This window comes from Symphalangus syndactylus, chromosome 15, assembly GCF_028878055.3.
Source record: "Symphalangus syndactylus isolate Jambi chromosome 15, NHGRI_mSymSyn1-v2.1_pri, whole genome shotgun sequence".
In the NCBI taxonomy this organism is placed as follows: domain Eukaryota; kingdom Metazoa; phylum Chordata; class Mammalia; order Primates; family Hylobatidae; genus Symphalangus; species Symphalangus syndactylus.
In genome coordinates this window covers 24,472,395-24,491,823 of record NC_072437.2, presented here as the reverse complement: position 1 = coordinate 24,491,823, position 19,429 = coordinate 24,472,395, and the positions used below count along the sequence as shown (strand labels likewise).

General features: G+C 40.7%; 1 protein-coding gene across 19 annotated transcripts in view; it reads right to left on the bottom strand.

Annotated features, from left to right (window-relative positions):
• MBNL2 (muscleblind like splicing regulator 2) overlaps positions 1–19,429 on the bottom strand; it is a 173,766-nt gene that overhangs the window by 114,134 nt on the left and 40,203 nt on the right. For 15 of the 19 annotated variants that reach the window (XM_055245077.2, XM_055245081.2, XM_055245072.2 and 12 more), the window contains exon 2: positions 5,550–6,326. In XM_055245077.2, coding sequence (XP_055101052.1) covers positions 5,550–5,723 — 174 coding nt within the window. In that variant the 5' untranslated portion in view covers positions 5,724–6,326. Of the gene's footprint in view, positions 1–5,549; positions 6,329–19,429 lie in introns of those variants that run through there. The other 4 variants (XM_055245075.2, XM_055245078.2, XM_063618996.1 and 1 more) reach the window with 1 other exon arrangement.

Below are 19,429 nucleotides of genomic sequence, written 5' to 3'. Positions count from 1 at the left end.
ATTCAGTAAGAGCAGTTACGAGAAGGGAATGGATAGTGCTGGCTAGGAGCCACACTTACCTGGAGTGAGGCCCCTTCTCCACCATTCATGAGTTTGGTAGTCACAAGTGAGTTACTTAAATTTTTGAACCTGTATCCACATCTATAAGGGTGATTTAATCATGTTTACCTGACAGAGTTCTTGGAATAGATAATGCATGACAAGTACCTGGCATATAGTAGGCTCTATGTTACTACAATGATTACTATTGATAATAAACAATTTGTCTGAGATTATATTTGCAAATCAGGCCAAAATTAATAACTTAGAAAATACTCAAACAATTTCTGCAAATAATTCACTGCTATTAAGGAGCCCAGCAGCAATAAAAGTCTTGGCAAATTACATACTGCCATCAGCTAAATTACAGACAGCATCCCATAGGTAAATGAGCAACTTACACTTGACATCTTTGAAATTTAGACAGACAAGGAGGGTAGAAAAAAAGTAGTTTCTGCATCATATGCAGCTTGAATTACCCTGAAAAGGAAATCAAATTATTTACTTGAAAATTTGTCAATGTTGTATTATACTTCCAGAGTCTTGAAATTCCTACACAGAACTCCCTGATTTTGAAATCTACTGAGATACTGACACCAGGGCAATAGCGCATGGCTGTACAGGTTGTCCACTGCACAACTCCAGGGGTTGTCAATCACATAGACTGATGAGAAAGGCACCCCTAGAGTGCAGTGCACCCCTGTACAATCAAATCCAGCAGCCCTATCTGAGAGGCTTGAAAACTTTCCTGATGAACATGGAGAACACGCAATTCAACAAATATTTGTTGAGCATCTATTATGTATGAGACACTGTTCTAGGTTACAGGAATACAAGAGTGATCACAACAGACACGGTCCCTATCCACATAGAGCTTATGTTCTAGCAGAGTGGAGGAGGGAGACAGATAATAAACCAATAAACAAGTAAGCATCTCTCATATCAAATGCTGGTGTTAGGGGGAGCAGTAAAGCCAGGTGAGAAGGAAATGGGATCGCAGCAATGGCAGCATTACTATTTGAAATAAGTTCGCAGAAAGGGTTCATTCACAAGTTGGCATTTTTAATCGGAAACCTTAAGGAAACCAGGAAACATGCTGTTTGTGTGGCTGAGGCAAGAGTATTCCAAACAGAGGAAAGAGCAAGTGCAGATGCCCTAAGGCAAAGCCTGCTTGGCATATTCAGGGGAGAGCAAAGATGTGTGGCTGGAGTGGGTTGGAGGGAGTGGTGGCGATAGAAATGAAGTCAGGTGGCGGGAGGGGGAAGCAGATCTCGTAGGGCCTAGGCAGCCTTTGCAGTGTTGCTCTTTACTCTGAGTGTGGTGAGAAGCCACTGGAAGATCCTGAACAGAGCAGTGACATCATCTGATGCAGGTGTTAAAAAGGATCTCACTGTACTTGAATTTTTATTACAAAAGATTATGTCTAAATTTAGAAATTTAGACATTTCTAAAATTTCTAAAAATTGTCTAAACAATTTTCCCCCATACTCTGAGGGTTTTCAACCAAAATTAGCAATCCTATTTTTAAAATTGTGTCCCTTTTTAAAGCCGAGTGTGAATTCAAATGTTTAAGCAAATAAATACTTCCTAAAAGTGGTAAATACTGACACTTTTAGTCTTAATAAGCATTAAAATTAATTTATGCACTCCCTTCCTGATGTTCAATTTGCCAAATGGTTCAGATTAATTCCTATCAATCACAGGAAAAAGAATCTGGAAACAAAAATCTCAAACATTTTAGCGTGAGGGAAAGTGTTTCATGGATTATAAAAGCATCAGAGACACGGTTAACGTGGTCAAGGCCTCTGCTCCAAGGGAGATGATTGCTCATAAAACAGTTTGCATTTTGTCAAGTTAACCTAACTCGTGGAACACAGCATTCTGGAATGTGACCTGGCCTTCCAGAAAAATCGTTAAACAATGTCTACTGTTCATAATAATACTGAAACTTCCAAAAAAATCACAGCCACTTGTATGCTCAGTGTTTTACATAAAATGCAACAAGATATGTGAATAACGCACAAATTTCACAGTAAGAACTGTGCTATATTTTCCAAAATGTCTTCTACAAATGCATTTATACATGTATAATTCTCAAGCCAAAGAACTCAGCAAATTACTTTCCACCAACAAATTTAGTACATACTTATGGAAAAGTTTACTCATATTTGTAAATAACCTATAACAACAATAAAAAAAGACTCAGATTGACTTGTCCTCATACTGATAGGCCAACATAGATTCCTTTCGTGGTTATAAATAAATTGTCCACAGGGTTTGCACAAAATATCTTGTAATAAATAACAAAAATACTGTGTCCCCCAAATCGTTTTTCTCGTCCTGACTAATTTGTATAATTGAGGTACTATCATTCACACAGCTAATTCTTAAAAGTTTGGACTTGTTAAGAGTTGGGCACAAGATCTTGCCTTTAAAGCTAGTCATCAAAATCAGTGGCTATCCTCAGATGCTTTATTACGAAGGGAAAGAAACTAATATTGCCAGGTCCTAACTTGTTCGGTCCTGGGCTAACCATGTGGGATGCCACAGGTCAGTAGTCTTTGAAGTAACCTTATGAAGTGGGAATTATATCGATTTTATATAAGAGAAAACTGAAGCCAACGAGGTAAAATAACTCGTCCCAAGTGATGAAGCTTGCCTACGTCCCAGCCAGGCTTAGTCAAGCCCTGGTCCTTCTGATTTCAAAGCCCTTGCTGCTTCTCTGTATTGCACACTGGTTCTCTCTGCTGCACACTGAGCAACACTGTCTTTTTTAAATCTATTATGAAATAAAGTTAAACAGCTTCACAATTATCATTGTATTATTTTTCTTTTTAGTTACTATTTTTTACCTTACAAGAACCTTGTAAGGTAAATCTGCCGGCGTGTTGCTGCAGACTGTGCTTACTTCAGCCAGTTTCTCTGCTGAATATCCTCCTTTTACTGATGAGGAAACCAAATCAAGAAGTCATAAATGACACACCCAAGGCTGGGAAGTGGTTGAGCAGGTATTTAGACTCAGGTCTATTTTACTCCTGTGCCTGTGGGCCGTTTTCACATTCTTTTCAGTTGGACAGTTTTAAAAATGTATAATGTTGCACTCAAATAACCTGAAATTTTACAGTTCTGCAAGGGAACTGATAACTTGAGGCACTGTGTAACTATGCTTCAACACCTCAAAAAGGCTCCACCAGGCACTTCTGAAAATGATTTTTAAAGCCCTTTTTTACTTGAATGGTGTTCAACATTCTCACAACTTGGCTCATGTTTTTATGCTGAACAAATGATTCATGACCCTTTATTCTGGGGACTGGATTCCTCAAACAATTGTTCCTCATGAATCCAAAGTGATGTGATGAATAACAAGGATCTAGGTATTGTTGGCTCAGTTGATAGTCACAAAATACTTGGCCTTAATAAGTCAGGAATTATTTTCCCCATATTTCTCTAATTACATTAAAGCATATAAGGTTTTTAAAAGTCTGGCAAAAATTGTGATGTTTAATATTAAATATCCAACTGGAGAAGGCTTGGATTAATAAGATGGAAAAATTGGGGATGACCTGAAAAATTAATTTATCATCACTGACCTGTTTTCATATCTTGAAGCTTTTATGATCTAGTTTTAAATCTACACCGCTTTTTTTTTTTTTTTTTTTGAGGAAGTCTCGCTCTATCACCCAGGCTGGAGTGCAGTGGTGCAGTCTTGGCTCACTGCAACCTCCGCCTCCTGGGTTCAAGTGATTCTCCTGCCTCAGCCTCTCGAGTAGCTGGGATTACAGGCGTGCACCACCATGCCCTGCTAATTTTTTTGTATTTTTAGGAGAGATAGGGTTTCACCATGCTGGCCAGGCTGGTCTCAAACCCCTGACCTCGTGATCTGCCCACCTAAGCCTCCCAGAGTGCTGGGATTACAGGTGTTTGAGCCACCGTGCCCGGCCTACACTGCTTTTTCATAGTGAATGTTTCTATTGCTGATAATCATAGAGGCAAACACAGACTTGTTTTACTTTTTTGACTAAAGGCAAAATAAATACTAATATATAACCATGCTTGTACTGTTATAGTTTATATGAATTGTGATTTATCCATCTATTCATTTCCATTTTAGGCAAAACAATTCATCATTTTAAAGTCTAGTCTAATAAACCTTTTATGATAAAAAGGAATAAAATAGGAGTAGGTATTGATGTAGATTACAGATCTAATTTGTCAAAATTTTACCCTTAAAAGACTTTTGTTGGGTCAGAAATACATTTTCCTGCTTTGAGTGGATTGACAAATTTTCCCTTTAAGATACATTAAAACTGAAATATATAGTTTGAAGCCTTACAAGAATTATAAATTTTGACTTATGTCTTACAAGACATGATTTTTTACTTAAGACAAAATTCTCCCAAAGGACAACTCAGTCTCTTTAACACCCAAGAATAGGCTAGGGTCACTATTTTGTTAACTAACAGCTCTATAATTTCTCAAATCAAATGTCAAGAACACTGATAAACAATTTTCTTAACTGTTTGGTAAACTTGCTGAAGTCTTGCAGAGTTGTAAACACTGAGCTCTTTTAACCTATGCGCCTTACTTATTCCTGGAAACAATATTATTATGCCTCTAGGACTGCCCTAGACAATCTCAGATTCATAATGTTAGGGCTGAATACACCCTACAGCATTATGGGTTAACTCATGCCCTTCTAGATCTTTCATTAAATTCTCTCCATCCTCCTAACTCCACCCAACTCAGTATATGACTCAGATGCCTTGAATCTCCAAAAACATTTCTTAAAACAGTCTGTTGGAAACCAGCTCTCTTCTATGGGCTCCATAGAAATGTTTTTACTGTCTGTCCCTCCCACAAGGCATGTGTCCCCTTCTTCTCGCATTGTAGATACTTGCTGATATGCTATATTTTCCCTGCCAGACAGTAAGCTCATCAAGGGTGCCATCTGAATCACTTTAGTTTCTTTTGTCATATAACTCACATGAAGTAGATTCTCAAGTATTGAGTATTGAATATGTACTGAATAATTTCTGTTAGCCATGACTCATTTTCAAAGAAGAGTTTTAGGAAGTACTCGGTCAAGGGAAAAAAAAAAAAAGAGCCATAAGAATAGAAAACTCTTCGAGAGCTAAGCCAGAATAACTGGCACTTAAAAGTGACACATTCAATTTCTTCACCTTTATATAACCTCCAGAAGATCAAATGTTGATAAAATATTTATCTTCAGTTGTCACAAGCCAGACTTTGATTTAAAACTCTTGGGTACATGAATGTCATGCCAGACCAGAAATACATCATCATGTATTTTTAATTTAAACATGGGTATGTAAAAAATTTATATATGCCTGATATGAAAAAATTTGAGTGAAAAATCTCCCAACAGTCACCACAAACAAGAAAATAGAATCTAAAAGCAATTTTTAAACTTCTGTAAAAGTGCAATGAAAAGCCTTCTGTTTGCAAGTCCAATGTGGTATTGAAATGACACGTAAAACGCATTCTCTTACCTTTAGGGAATCAAAGCAGGCAATTACTCTTCCATTTTCAACCTGACAACTTTTGGGGGGATGAGCAAATTTGCATTCTTCATCAGAGCGTGAGCATGTTCCTCTTTGAAACTGTCTGCAGACTTCTAATGTCAGCCATTTTGTATCTCTGACTGGGGCAACGTTCAAAGCCATGGTGATAAAGTAATTTGGGCTGTTTGTTTCTGTTAAATGATGAAATCAATCCAAGTTCTAATGACTCCAAAACTACTGTTGTGAAAACTCCCACATGTAAGTCTGAAGGTGAGTGATAAATTGCTTAGTGAAGTCCAATCCAGGGAACAGGATGATGAGAGAGTGTATGGACAGGCAATCACTCATCAATCAATATGTCCCACTTGAAGATGGTGGGCCGCAATAAAAGCACTCTCAGTGTCATCTCTGGCTTTCAACGTCCGAGTCTCTTGACTGTTTTGCAGATACACCTGTTATTAATAAAGTGACTTCAATATCATGGCACTCCTTGGGAGAATATTTAATGCTGATGCTCACAGCTATTGACGATCTTGGAAAATAAGACACTCAGATGTTCATATTTTAGCAGGATGTTTTTCTTCCCCCTTTTTAAATTCTGAAATTAAGCAATTGGCAAAGTCAGACAACTGAGGTATCTTTATCCACTCATGAGGTCAGGGTAAAGTGTACTTGACAGAAGAGCGGGATGTGAATACAAAGAAAGCTCCCAAGCTGCAGTTTCCAGCAAAAGTGACTTCACACAGGCACTTTTAAATGATAAACCTGCAAAACAGAAATGAAATATTAACCTTTACACAAACTCAGTGCAATCAACAATTCAATGAACTATTGAACTCTTATCTTGAATTTGCAAAAGCACAGTTTAGAGCTTTGAGCTTTGAGTATAGTGAGAAACATTATGCATTAAAGAAAAAAAAGAATATGCAACGGAAACCGTATTGCAGAATTGTCTAGGCAGCAGTCCAAAAGTTAGGAATGACTCAAACAGATGAGTGTGGCAGACACAATAATTAGGCCTTCTGAAACAATCCCATCTAATGTGCTTAATCGCCAAAACAGTGTATTAGGACTGTGGCTTCCAATTAATTTCACATTTAGGCCATTGATTTTATTGTTGGGAATGCTATAAACAATTATTTGGGATGTGTCCCTCCTATGTAATAAAGATATTGTCATTTTGGATGAAGTGTGGGCTCTTTCTTCTTTATGTTCTTCCTAGTTTACAGAGATGTGGACTTGGAGATGGGTAGGTAGGATCCTCTTGATAGTTTTTCTCAGGTATCTTAATACTTCCTCTCCACCATGACTTACCTAATGTTTATCTTCCTATTTACACTGCAAGCATTCACAGGGCAAAGACTATTCTTTGTAGTTTTCATTTCTGTATTCCCAGTGCCTTCGTCTATGGCGTATATTAGACCCTCAAGAAATATTTATTGACCAATTTAACTGATGACTAAGTGCAGGAATGTAAATTAGTTTTAGTTGAGTTCAGTTTTTAACTGAGTCATTATCTAAAAACGCTCTGTAGTATGGAATGCTGGAGTTAAAACACATGGCTACAACAAAAATATAGTCAGTAAGTTCAGATGTCTAAAATAAGCACCTTCGGTTTCTTTTAACTTTTTCAAGGGTTATGAAATCATTAAACATTGAATTCCAGTTACTGGAACAAGCATGAATAAAGGACTAAAGTCCAGAAGTTGATTATTTTCATAAATAGGATATGCCACAAATGACCTTACATACTTGCTGAGCCTTGATGTCTTTCTAAAAAAATTTATACCTAAGAAGAACTTAATGAAGACTGGAAGTAGATTATTTTAAATTGGCAGGTACCAAATAAGTTCAGAGAGCAATAATTTTTTTTTTTTTTTTTTGAAATAGAGTCTTTCTCTGTCACCCAGGCTGGACTCTGTCACCCAGGCTGGAGTGCAATAGCACGAACTCGGTTCACTGCAACCTCTGCCTCCTGGGTTCAAGCGGTTGTTGTTCCTCAGCCTCCTGAGTAGCTGAGACTACAGGTGTCTGACACCATGCCTGGCTAATTTTTGTATTTTTAGTAGAGACAGGGTTTCATAGTTTCACCATGTTGACCAGGCTGGTTTCGAACTCTTGACCTCAGGTGATCCGCCCACCTCAACCTTCCAAAAGTGCTGGGATTACAGGTGTGAGCCACCGTGCCCGGCCCAATAATTTTTAAGTGGTTCACAAGTGTTCCCTTAAAAAGTATGTCCCCAAATCAATTAAGTTTATTTAAATCTGGGTAAACCAAGCCAGACGAGCTTCCTTGCATTAGGGCTTTTTTAATTTTTTAATTTTTTTCTTTTTTTTGAGATGGAGTTTTACTCTTGTTGCCCAGGCTGGAGTGCAGTGGTGTGATCTTGGGTCACTGCAACCTCTGCCTGAGTTCAAGTGATTCTCCTGCCTCAGCTTCCCGAGTAGCTGGGATTACTGGTGCCCACCACCATGCCCAGATAATTTTTGTATTTTTAGTAGAGGCGGGGTTTCACCATGTTGGCCAGGCTGTTTTCAAACTCCTCACCTCAGGTGATCCACCCACCTTGGCCTCCCAAAATGTTGAGACAACAGACATGAGCCACTGCGTCTGGCCTGCAAAAGGGCTTTTCTTGGCTGCTGTGCCTGATGGGTCCCTTATAAGGGAGAAGCCTCAATGGTGTCTCAAGCTTATCTGATGATGGAACATTTATTTAAGCAGGACATCTCTTGGGACTGGTGGGAATTGCTACTTCATCCCAATAATTCTTTTACATTTTAATAAAAGTGTTTGCATGAGTTATAATTGCATGTGCATTTAAGGAAGTTGGCAATCTTGAAAGCTATGACACATAGCAAACTGCAATTATAAAATATTTGAGGGATCCAGGCAGGCTCCTGCATGTCTGTTTGGCAACGTTCTGTTCACAGAAGCTAATATCAGCTAGCTTAAGCTAGGGAGCTTAAGAAGATGAGTTTAATAACCAAATTTAATATGGGTTGGGTTTCATAGACCAGCCTGGACTTGTATCTTTATTACCTCAACCTGCACCTCTGGCTCCCACGGAGAACAAAGGATGAGGAAAGCAAAGGACAAGGACATATTTCTGTCTGCATCAAGGGAGATGAGGCACCAATGACAAGGATATTTCAAATGATGGGCTGAACACACTTAGTGTTTGAAAAATATTACATAGAGTCCCCAAGTCCTCAGTACCAGGCCCCAAGGTAGATGCTCAACCTCAAAGGCAGCAGTCTCTCCCAAGGGCTCCCATGGAGGAAAAGAAAGAGGTAAACATAGGTACTGTTGCATAGATGGCAAGAGTAATTACTCAGATGTTCCTAAAAGTTCTCCAGGAGCTATGCTTCCAATGCAGTTCAGTGAATGCTGTACATTTTCATTCATACTTATAGGTAAGAAGCCTTTTTCATTCCCCCTGGAAGAAATATATTTTTTTCCCCCTGGGAGAATTCCCATTTCAACTTACTATGAAAATCCCACCAGAATTCAGATGATCAGACTCTACCAAGATACACTTGCTTAAAATTAAGTATTTATTTGAATTGACAAAAACTGTATAGGATTATTATGTACAAATGATATTTTGAAATATGTATGCATTGTGGAATAGCTAAATTGAGCTAATTAACATACGCATACTTAGCATTTTTTAGTTGTGAGAACACTTAAAACCTCTAAGTGAGATCACGCCCTGTTTGTCTTTAAGATAAACTTGCTTTTAAAAGCAGGGATGGCCTTCCTTACACCTTATACAACTCAAGATGGATTAAAGACTTAAATTTAAAACCCAAACCATAAAAAACCCTAGAAGAAAACCTAGGCAATACCATTCAGGACATAGGCATGCGCAAAGACTTCATGACAGAAACACCAAAAGCAATGGCAACAAAAGCCAAAATTGACAAATGGGATCTAATTAAACTAAAGAGTTTCTGCACAGCGAAAGAAACTATCATCAGAGTGAACGGGCAACCTACAGAATGGGAGAATATTTTTGCAATCTACCCATTTGACAAAGGTCTAATATCCAGAATTTACAAGGAACTTAAACAAATTTACAAGAAAAAAACAAACAATCCCATTAAAAAGTGATATGAACATGCAAAGGATATGAAAAGGGCAATGGATATGAACAGACACTTCTCAAAAGAAGACATTTACGCAGCCAACAAACATGAAAAAAAGCTCCACATCACTGATCATCAGAGAAATGCAAATCAAAACCACAGTGAGATACCATCTCATGCCAGTCAGAATGGTGATTATTAAAAAGTCAGGAAACAATAGATGCTGGCAAGGCTGTGGAGAAATAGGCATGCTTTTACACTGTTGGTGGGAATGTAAATTAGTTCAACCATTATGGAAGACAGTATGGTGATTCCTCAAGGATCTAGAACCAGAAACACCATTTGACCCAACAATCTCATTACTGGGTATACATACCCAAAGGAATATAAATCATTCTACTGTAAAGACACATGCACGCCTATGTTCATTACAGCACTATTTACAATAGCAAAGACATGAAATCAACCCAAATGCCCATCAATAATAGACTGGATAAAGAAAATGTGGTACATATACAACATGGAATACTATGCAGCAGAATGAGATCATGTCCTTTGCAGGGACATGGATAAAGCTGGAAGCTATCATCCTCAGCAAACTAACACAGGAACAGAAAACCAAATACTGCATGTTCTTACTCATAAGTAGAAGTTAAACATTGTGAACACATGGACACAGAGAGGGGAACATCACATACGAGAGCCTGTTGGGGGTTTGGGGGGTGAGGGGAGGGAACTTAGAGGACAGGTCAATAGGTGCAGCAAACCACCAGGGCACACATATACCTATGTGACACACCTGCACATTCTGCACATGGATCCTGTTTTTTTTTTTAGAAATTAATTAATTAATTTTAAAAAGTGGAGTAGGCTGGGTGCAGTGGCTCACACCTGTCATCCCAGCACTTTGGGAGGCCAAGATGGGCAGATCACTTAAGGCCAGGAGTTTCATACCAGCCTGGCCAACATGGCGAAACCCTGTCTCTACTAAAAATACAAAAATTAGCCTGGCACACGCCTGTAATCCCAGCTACTTGGGAGGCTGAGGCATGAGAATTGCTTGAACCTAGGAGGTGGAGGTGGAGGTTGCATTGAGCTTGCGCCACTGCACTCTAGCCTGGGCAACACAGAGAGCCTCTGTCTCAAAAAAAAAAAAACAACAAAAAAGAGCAGGTGTACCCAAGCTTTCTGATGGCCAGAGTCACTTGTACAGCAAAGATGTTTCAGAAGGAAAGAGGTGTGCATTATATCACAGGTACAACATACTGTTATCATAGCTTCTCATGAATCCACTCTTTCTCCCAGCTTACTCTCTGTTCCTTTCCAAAAAGCTATATGGCTACTGTTAGCATAGGCACCTGTACCAAGGAGTGGGTACAGGCAGGCAGATGTGGGGAAAAGGGAGAGAGCCACTTGAGCTAGGTTAGATGGGTCCACCAAAGAGAAGAGCAATGGAGAGTAAGGATGGGCTAGACCACATTTCAGCATGGCCATCAAGAGATAGGACTGAGAGATATGCCAACATTTAGACGTAATAGAATATTGAACTTACCAGGCTGCCAGTTGCTGAGGGGAAGGGGCATGCGTTAGACTGTGCTGTTCAAGGCAGAAATCACTGGCAACATATCAATCAAGCACCTGAAATGCGGCTAGTGCAACTGAGAAACTAAATTTTAAATTTTTATTTATTCTTAATGAATTTAAATTTTAAAAACTCACCCTTGATTTAGTCATTGGAAAACTTTTTAGTGTGATTAGACCAAGTTGAGTATATAAATTTACTTTTTTAATTTTAAATTTTATGAAACCTACATACAGATGGAGTACTGCCAATGAAAATTTAGCATCCAAATTCAGATGTGCTCTAAGTAGAAAATACACACTGAATTCAAAAATACATGCCTTGTAAGAAAAAAAGAATGTGAAAATATCTTATTAATATTGTTTCATAGTTATTACATACTGAATTAATATTTTTAATATATTGGGTTAAATATTAAAATTGATCTCACCTGCTTTTTTTTCCCACTCAAAAATTCAGAATTATCTAAGTAGCTCACATTCTATTGCTACTGACGGTGCTGTCTCAAGGGCTTTTGCATTTCTTCTATTGGTCAACAGAACTTCCGGGAGTGGTAGAAAGTCCTAAGAACTAGCTTCCAGCCTTCACTTTGCTAAAGTATCTCGTCACATAACCTTGGGCAAGTCCATTTCTTTGAGACCCACCTTCTTCATCTAAATGTCGATAATAGTTCCTGCCTGTATGTACATGGTTGCTGCCATGAAAGACAGATTATAGTGGAAATATAAAAATATTCTGTGATTTTTAAAAGTTACTATACCAATCTGTATTAACAAAATCTACTTTCAGGCTTCCTCTCTCTCTACGATAGTTCCGTATGATGATCAGGATTAGACCTGGTGTAGATCTGCTCCAGCCACAGAGTCTGAGAGCAGGGAGGTACCTAGAGATCAATGGTCTGACTGCATAGGGGTACCTGGACCTCTTATCTAGAGGAGGCTTCACTTCTCACACCACCTTTATTTTGCAACCAAAGGGAGCCTCAGAGAGGTTTTTCCAAGTGTCACTGCAAAAACCTTAAGCCCACTTTCTTCCTCCAGCTGCTGTTCACCCAAAAGTGAAGGGAACACCTCTGGGGCCAACAGTCACCCTGGGTGGGAAGCAGGGGCGGAATACTCTGGTAGCACCGATGGGAGCCTGCTTCCCTGAGGGCACGGTGGAAATGCAGCTGCTTTTCCATTCACAGTGCCGTGGATGAGCAGAGAGGAAGGGGTGGCATTTCAAGTTCATCTGCCCAGAGGGGCCCCTGTTAATACTGTCTGGAGAGGGCACCTCCAGACGTTTCATAATTCTGGAAATTAGGAAAATTTCCATCAAGATTCCATGTATAACAGCATTGCCCCATTATATGCAGGGCACCCTTAGCCTTTCCCGGAAGTTTCTAGGCTGCACTGGGAACAGGGTCTCTGCCCACATTATTTTCCAGTTTTGTGTAAGTCTCTCTCACCGGTGTGTTTTAGCTTCCATTTCTTTCACTTCTTTTGACTTTTTTGGTTTTATTTCCAATGTCCCAAACAATTCCACCCTAATTAGCTCCTTCCAGTGCAGAACCTAGGCAATGTTTGGGAGCAGTTGCCCCCGATTATTTCTCTGGCAGGCCCTCTCCTCTTCCTCCTCAGGCATTTAGAAACTTCCTGCCTTTCTAAGCCACCTCCTGGAAAAGGATATGAGCTTGCCAGGAAGGTTCAGCTGAGCCACCCTCCCGCAGGCCCTGCTCACAGCCTGCATCCGGAACAGCGCCCCCTCCTTCGTCCTTTCCCTTTTGACACCCTCTCCTACAGCCCATCTTTAATACTGCCTGGTCATTATTTTTAAATAGGTATCATTATTCCTTAATTCACAAGAACTGTAAATAATGATTTCTCCATCTGCCTCCCCACAGTGTAAACTCCTATAGGGTTTGCCTCAGGTATCTGATAGACTTTGCCTATTATTTTTGAATCCCCAGGGTTCAGTTCAGTGCCTGGTATGCAGAATATACTGGACAAATGTTTGTTGAATGAGCTCCTGATCCTCCTCCAAGGAATATTTGCATTTTAATAAGAACCAAAGTCTAAGCTAAAGGAATAATGCTCTGAATGGGGAATTCCAGTATTATCTGTAGGAAAATTCCAGCAGATGCCACTGGGTTACCCTGCAGCTGCCAAGTAGGTTGAGGCTGGGAGCTGCCCCAGGGATGCACACCATGAGCCTAAATGCCCAGATCTTTAGTCCGGTGGTTTTTAAAGTGTTGTGCCTGGGCCAGCAGCGGCAGCATCCACTGGGAGCTTGTTAGGAATGCACACTCTCGGCCCGGCATGGTGGCTCACACCTGTAATCCCAGCACTTGGGAGGCTGAGGCAGATGGATCATTTGAAGTCAGGAGTTCCAGACCAGCCTGGAAAGCATGGTGAAACCCCATCTCTACAAAAAATAGAAAAAAACTTAGCCGGGCATGCATGGTGGTGCACGCCTGTAATCCCAGCTATTCAGGAGGCTGAGACATGAGAATCACTTGAACCCAGGAGGCAGAGGTTGCAATGAGCCAAGATCATGCCACTGCACTCTAGCCTGGATGACAAGAGCAACACTGTCTCAAAAAAAAGAAAGGAAGGAAGGAAAGAAGGAAGAAAGGAAGGAAGGAGGGAGGGATGGAGGGAGGGAGGGAGGGAGGGAGGGAAGGAGGGAGGCAGGGAGGGAGGGAAAAAGAAAAGCCCACTTTTAGGCCCCACCACCAAGGTCCTGGATCAGATACCCTGACAACGAGGACCAGCAATCTGTGTTTTAACAAGCCATCCAGGGGGCGGCTGATGCAGGTTCAAGCTTGAAAACCCCTTTCGGAAGCATTCCTTGCCTTCTGTGTGCCAAGCATCCTGCTGCTTGCTGAAAAGAACAAAGATGTCCGCCTGGAGTTACCTGCAGGCTTTTGAGTTCACTGATTTCCCTAGAAACAATTGTAAGAGTGCTGGCCGGGCTGCCCTCAGCGGCTGTTTCTGATCAATAAAAACAAAACAAAACAGAGCCAGACTCACAGAAAACACCTGAGAGATTTGTTTCAGCTAAGACTTCCTTCTGTGAGAATTAGGAAAGACGGTGACCCATAGCCTCCTGGAGGGAGTGGGTGGGGCCTTGTTTTATGGATGCTTGTCTGAGAGAGGCCCACTTTAAAGGGACTAGTGGCCTGATGACCAGCAGCTCAGTCATCAGAAGGAGCTGCTTTGTAGTGCCCCATCCTCTCCAGACGGCGTGTGATTTAAGGAATATCCAGGTTCACTGCTTGACTCATCTTTAAAGGAAAGGCAAGACTGAAGTTCGAGAAGAAAGAAACAAGGTTCTGTAGTATTTCCTGAAATGCCAAAGGATGTGCCGTTCAACTCTACAAAATAATCCCAAGCTATTTTTAGGGTCTTTACTTACATGACACTTCATTTTTCAAAATGTATTTAAGAACTCTTCTAAGTGTTAGATTTTCAGAAAGCAGTCACTTTTGACTGTATAAAAGAATTTGCCGCTCACATTCTTTTGCAGCTGCTAAGTTATGCAGGGTGAATTTGGAAAGCCTGGCTTTTCACTCTGCAAGGAGGCGACCTCCCTCCATTCCACGCCTTTCAGACAAGCCAGGGCTGTGGACCCCAGGTGTCTCCTCTGTGCCATTGCTTTCTAGATAGTTCGTACATTTTTTAAGGGGAAAATATCAGTCATGTCCAATCTTGAGACTGAGATTGATCAAAATTTCAGGCCACCTTAAGGGAAATAATTCTGCAGCACACAGTTTCTCCAGTTTACTTTCGGGTCATCTATGATATTTTAGCTGCCTGCCAGACATCGGCCTCCTAGCGAGCTGATTAAAGGATCTTTGCAAAACAAGCCTATTTCTGAGTCAGACAGTCAAGAACTCATTATCCATTAAGTAATTTATAGGATGCCTTTAATTCCTTTTATATAAATCTAATTACAAGAAAGAAACCTTGTCTCCTTGACTCTCCTATTTCTAATTTTCGGAATCTCTGAGTTTCCTATTTTTAATTTTTAAATTCTTAAAATACATATTTTTAAAAAATAATGTTTCCTTCCTGTGAGTGGCTCAATGTTGGAGCGTCCCCGCTCTATTTCTGGAGGCTAATTTAAAATAGCTCTCAACGTGCTCTCTCTGTTGATCAATGACTTGGCCGCATCCTGAGCCTATCAGCTGCAGATGCCTGGGCGGACAGGGCCCTGGAGGAGCCGCCAGCTGAAGGACTGGGGCTGAGAGCCACTTGACCTCCAGGAGGAGGGTGTAAGACTGCTCTGTAATCACAGCCTCGGAGAAGAGGCTCCTAACTGGGGCCTGCCCGTAGGAAGCTCAGTGAACCAAGGGAAACACAGATGTGAATGAGATGCAAATGCAAGTGAATAGAGAACTCGACTGACTTCTCAAAGAAAAACATTGAGGCAGGTAGCAAAAGAGATTTCTTTTAATGGTTTTTCTTTCTAGATACCTTTAAATTGGTTTTGTTTTAATTAATTAATTTACTTATTTATTTTTCTTGAGATGAAGTCTTGCTCTGTTGCCTAGGCTGGAGTGCGGTGGCACAATCTTGGCTCACTGCAACCTCCGCCCCCCAGGTTCAAGTGACTCTCCTGCCTCGGCCCCCCAAGTAGCTGGGATTACAGGCGCCTGGCTAATTTTCATATTTTTAGTAGAGACAGGGGTTCACCATGTTGGCCAGGCTGGTCTCAAAATTCTGACCTCGAGTCATCCACCCACCTCGGCCTCCCAGAGTGCTGGGATTACAGGGGTGAGCCACCGTGCCCAGCCTAATTTATTGAAAATATAAATAAAATGGTGCCTTGAATGTTCTGCTTGGTTGAAGGACAAGACCAACTTTTCTAACCTGGACTCTAGTCACTCTGCCTCTGAATAGCTGTGTGATGTCACCTGCTCTATCTGAGCTTCAGTTTCCTTGTTTTTCATCAAAGGGATAGTAACACTTAAGCCATAAATACATGCGCTGCAACCAAAATATATTTAGTAGTATACTATCAATACTCTCTATGTGGTACCTAATCTGTATCAACATTAGTTCTTGAGACATCCGCATGCATGTACACACACACACACACACACAAAAATGACGGGTGGAAATAACTTTTTTACTAAAAGTTATTTTCTCCAAAGTCAATAAAGTATAAGTAAAAGAAAGTAGAAAGGCTCTTTCTCTGAAGGTAGGTACAAGCTATGAAGTCCTGCCTAGCATGTGAGTTGGACACGCCCTTGATAGACTGTCTTCCAAAACTAACTCCAAACTTTCATTCTTTCTAACTAGAGAAAGAACCGTGGCTGACAATGATATCTTCATTTTACATGGTACTTTGTCCTCTGGAACATACTTTCAGATATATTAATATAAGGGAAATAAAACATAGGGTTACCCAAGGCCATTCAATGAGTCAGATAAGCCAACCTTGGTTTCATGATAAAAATAACAAAAGGAGAAATTTCCAACTTTTTTTTTTTCATGTATCTTATGTCTTAAAGTACAAGTGAAAAATTCATAAAATCCAGGGCTCATTTTAACATGCAAAAATTTCCAGTCTCTTTTCATTGCCATTTCCAGGAATGGATAGAGAAAGAAATCACATCTTCAATTCAAAGAGTGAAAATTTCTAAATATATTCTTCAAACTACAGCCAGATGTAATCTGTTCAACACATATTTGTATTCAAATTATGTTTTTCACTGCATCTGTGTTTTCTATCCAAATATTTATAATTCAGTTAGGAGATGCTCTTATTAGAAATAAAAGCAATTGTATTAGAGACCATTAAAAACTGCATTGCACTTACCGGTTTCCTGGATGTCCAGGAACCAATGGCTGTAGCCAGACAGAACAATGATCGATCTGTCAGCTGGAATCTAGCCCTGAATTCCCAGAGAAGTCTTTGTCAGAACTTCCATTTCCTTCCCCGGCCACAGCCTAGGGGGAACAGAACCACTTTCAGCTGACCTTTGCCTTTTTCTCTCTCTCCAGTGACCAGCTTAATGGCCATTTCATTGGCCTGTACACCTACCTATAAATACTAAGAACCCCTTTTTTGACAAAATGTTTGTAACACAACTTTTATTATCACCAAATAAAAATCATAGTGTAACAGACACACTTTTTAAAAACAAAATCAATATATTGCCGTAACTATAAATACTGTAATTTACATATCAACAGAAAGCTACTTTATACAATAAATAATATGTATTCTAAAATTTTGATGCTAAGGCACAAGCATATTAGAAGACAGAATGAAGTGTCAGAAGCTGACACCTGTTTGTTTGCAGCACTGTAATGAATGTAACGGCTACAAGTGTAGACTGACACAGGTTTGATAAAAGGCTTGGCTTATCAAATTGCTGAATAATTTCTGATGAAGTTCCTAACAAGTTAAATAATAATCTTCTCGGCCGGGCGCAGTGGCTCAAGCCTGTAATCCCAGCACTCTGGGAGGCCGAGGCGGGTGGATCACAAGGTCAGGAGATCGAGACCATCCTGGCTAACACGGTGAAACCCTATCTCTACTAAAAATACAAAAAATTAGCCGGGCATGGTGGCGGGAGTCTGTAGTCCCAGCTACTCGGGAGGCTGAGGCAGGAGAATGGCATGAACCCGGGAGGCGGAGGTTGCAGTGAGTCGAGATCGTGCCACTGCACTACAGCCTGGGCGACAGAGCGAGACTCCGTCTCAAAAAAAAAAAAAAAAAAAAAATCTTCTCTCGGTTTACACAGTTGTTGCATTCTTGAAAAATTCGATCATACTAAGACTGTCTAATAATTAAAAAAAAAATAAGGCTGGGCACAGTGCCTCACACCTGTAAGCACAGCACTTTGCGAGGCCTAGGCGGGCAGATCACCTGAGGTCAGGAGTTCGAGACCATCCTGGCCAACATCATGAAACCCCGTCTCTACTAAAAATACAAAAATTAACTGGGTGTGGTAGTGCATGCCTGTAATCCCAGCTACTCAGGAGGCTGAGGCAGAAGAATCACTTGAACCCAGGAGGCAGAGCTTGCAGTGAGCAGAGATAGCACCACCGCACTCCAGCCTGGGTGACAGAGTAAGACTCCGTCTCTATAAATAACAACAGAGGTACAGGCTGGTTCCTCGCTCCAAGGGAGTCACGTCCATTGCAAGACATCAAAATCCTTTACTCCTGTCCATTAAATTCCAGAGATGCCCCCCAGGCATTTGGACAATTTTTTTAAAAATGCTCCTTTAAGTTTCCACCGTGTCCCTCGGGGTAGTGTGGTCCCCATTATGAATAGTGACATAGGGGCTTTGTCTGCCTAAGTATCACTAAGTAGGCCCAGGTGTAACACATCAGCATAGTTAGTATAGCAGACAGTGGGGAACACTGGCAGGATCTTGACAAGATTCCCAGCTGGAGGAAGCTCTTTCTGGAAGCACCACCTAGGATACATTAGAAATGAAAAGGTTGGCAGGGGAGGGGAAATTGGTTAAAGGTTACAGCCATGGTCTAGCAGAAAGGTCAAAAATTACACTGCAGTGGTGAGAACAAAACAGAGGTGTTATTGCTGAGGTCAATTCATTAGAAGCAAATTCATCTTTGGGGACTGGGAATGAGGCGTGTAGGAAAGAGATGAATCAAAACGGACTTCAAGTCCGAGTGTGGCAGCTCAAGCCTGTAATCCCAGCACTTTGGGAGGCCAAGGCGAGTGGATCACCCAAGCTCAGGAGTTCAAGACCAGCCTGGGCAACGTGGTGAAACTGTCTCTACCAAAAAAAAAATAAAATAAATTTAAAAAGAAACAAAAATTAGCTTGGCGTGGTGATGCACGCCTGTAATCCCAGCTACTCGGGAGGCTGAAGCAGAAGAATTGCTTGAACCCAGGAGGCAGAGGTTGCAGTGAGCTGAGATCATGCCACTGCACTCCAGTCTGGGGACAGAGCACGATTCCATCTCAAAATAATAATTATTTAAAAAAAAATGCGAGGGAGGACTTCAAAATGTGGGTCCTGTGTGTGCAGAAGGACATCAAAGCTCTGTCCAGGAGAAAGCAGAAGGCAGCTAGAAACGGGTATAGAAGTGATGGGCATGGATCCAGAGTTGGAGTTCATGGCCATGGAAATGACTGCTGAAACCATGGAATGGCAAAAAAAAAAAAAAAAAAAAAAAAAGAGAGGGGGAAGGGATTTATTTGTATACATCTAGAAGAGAAAACAGGAAGG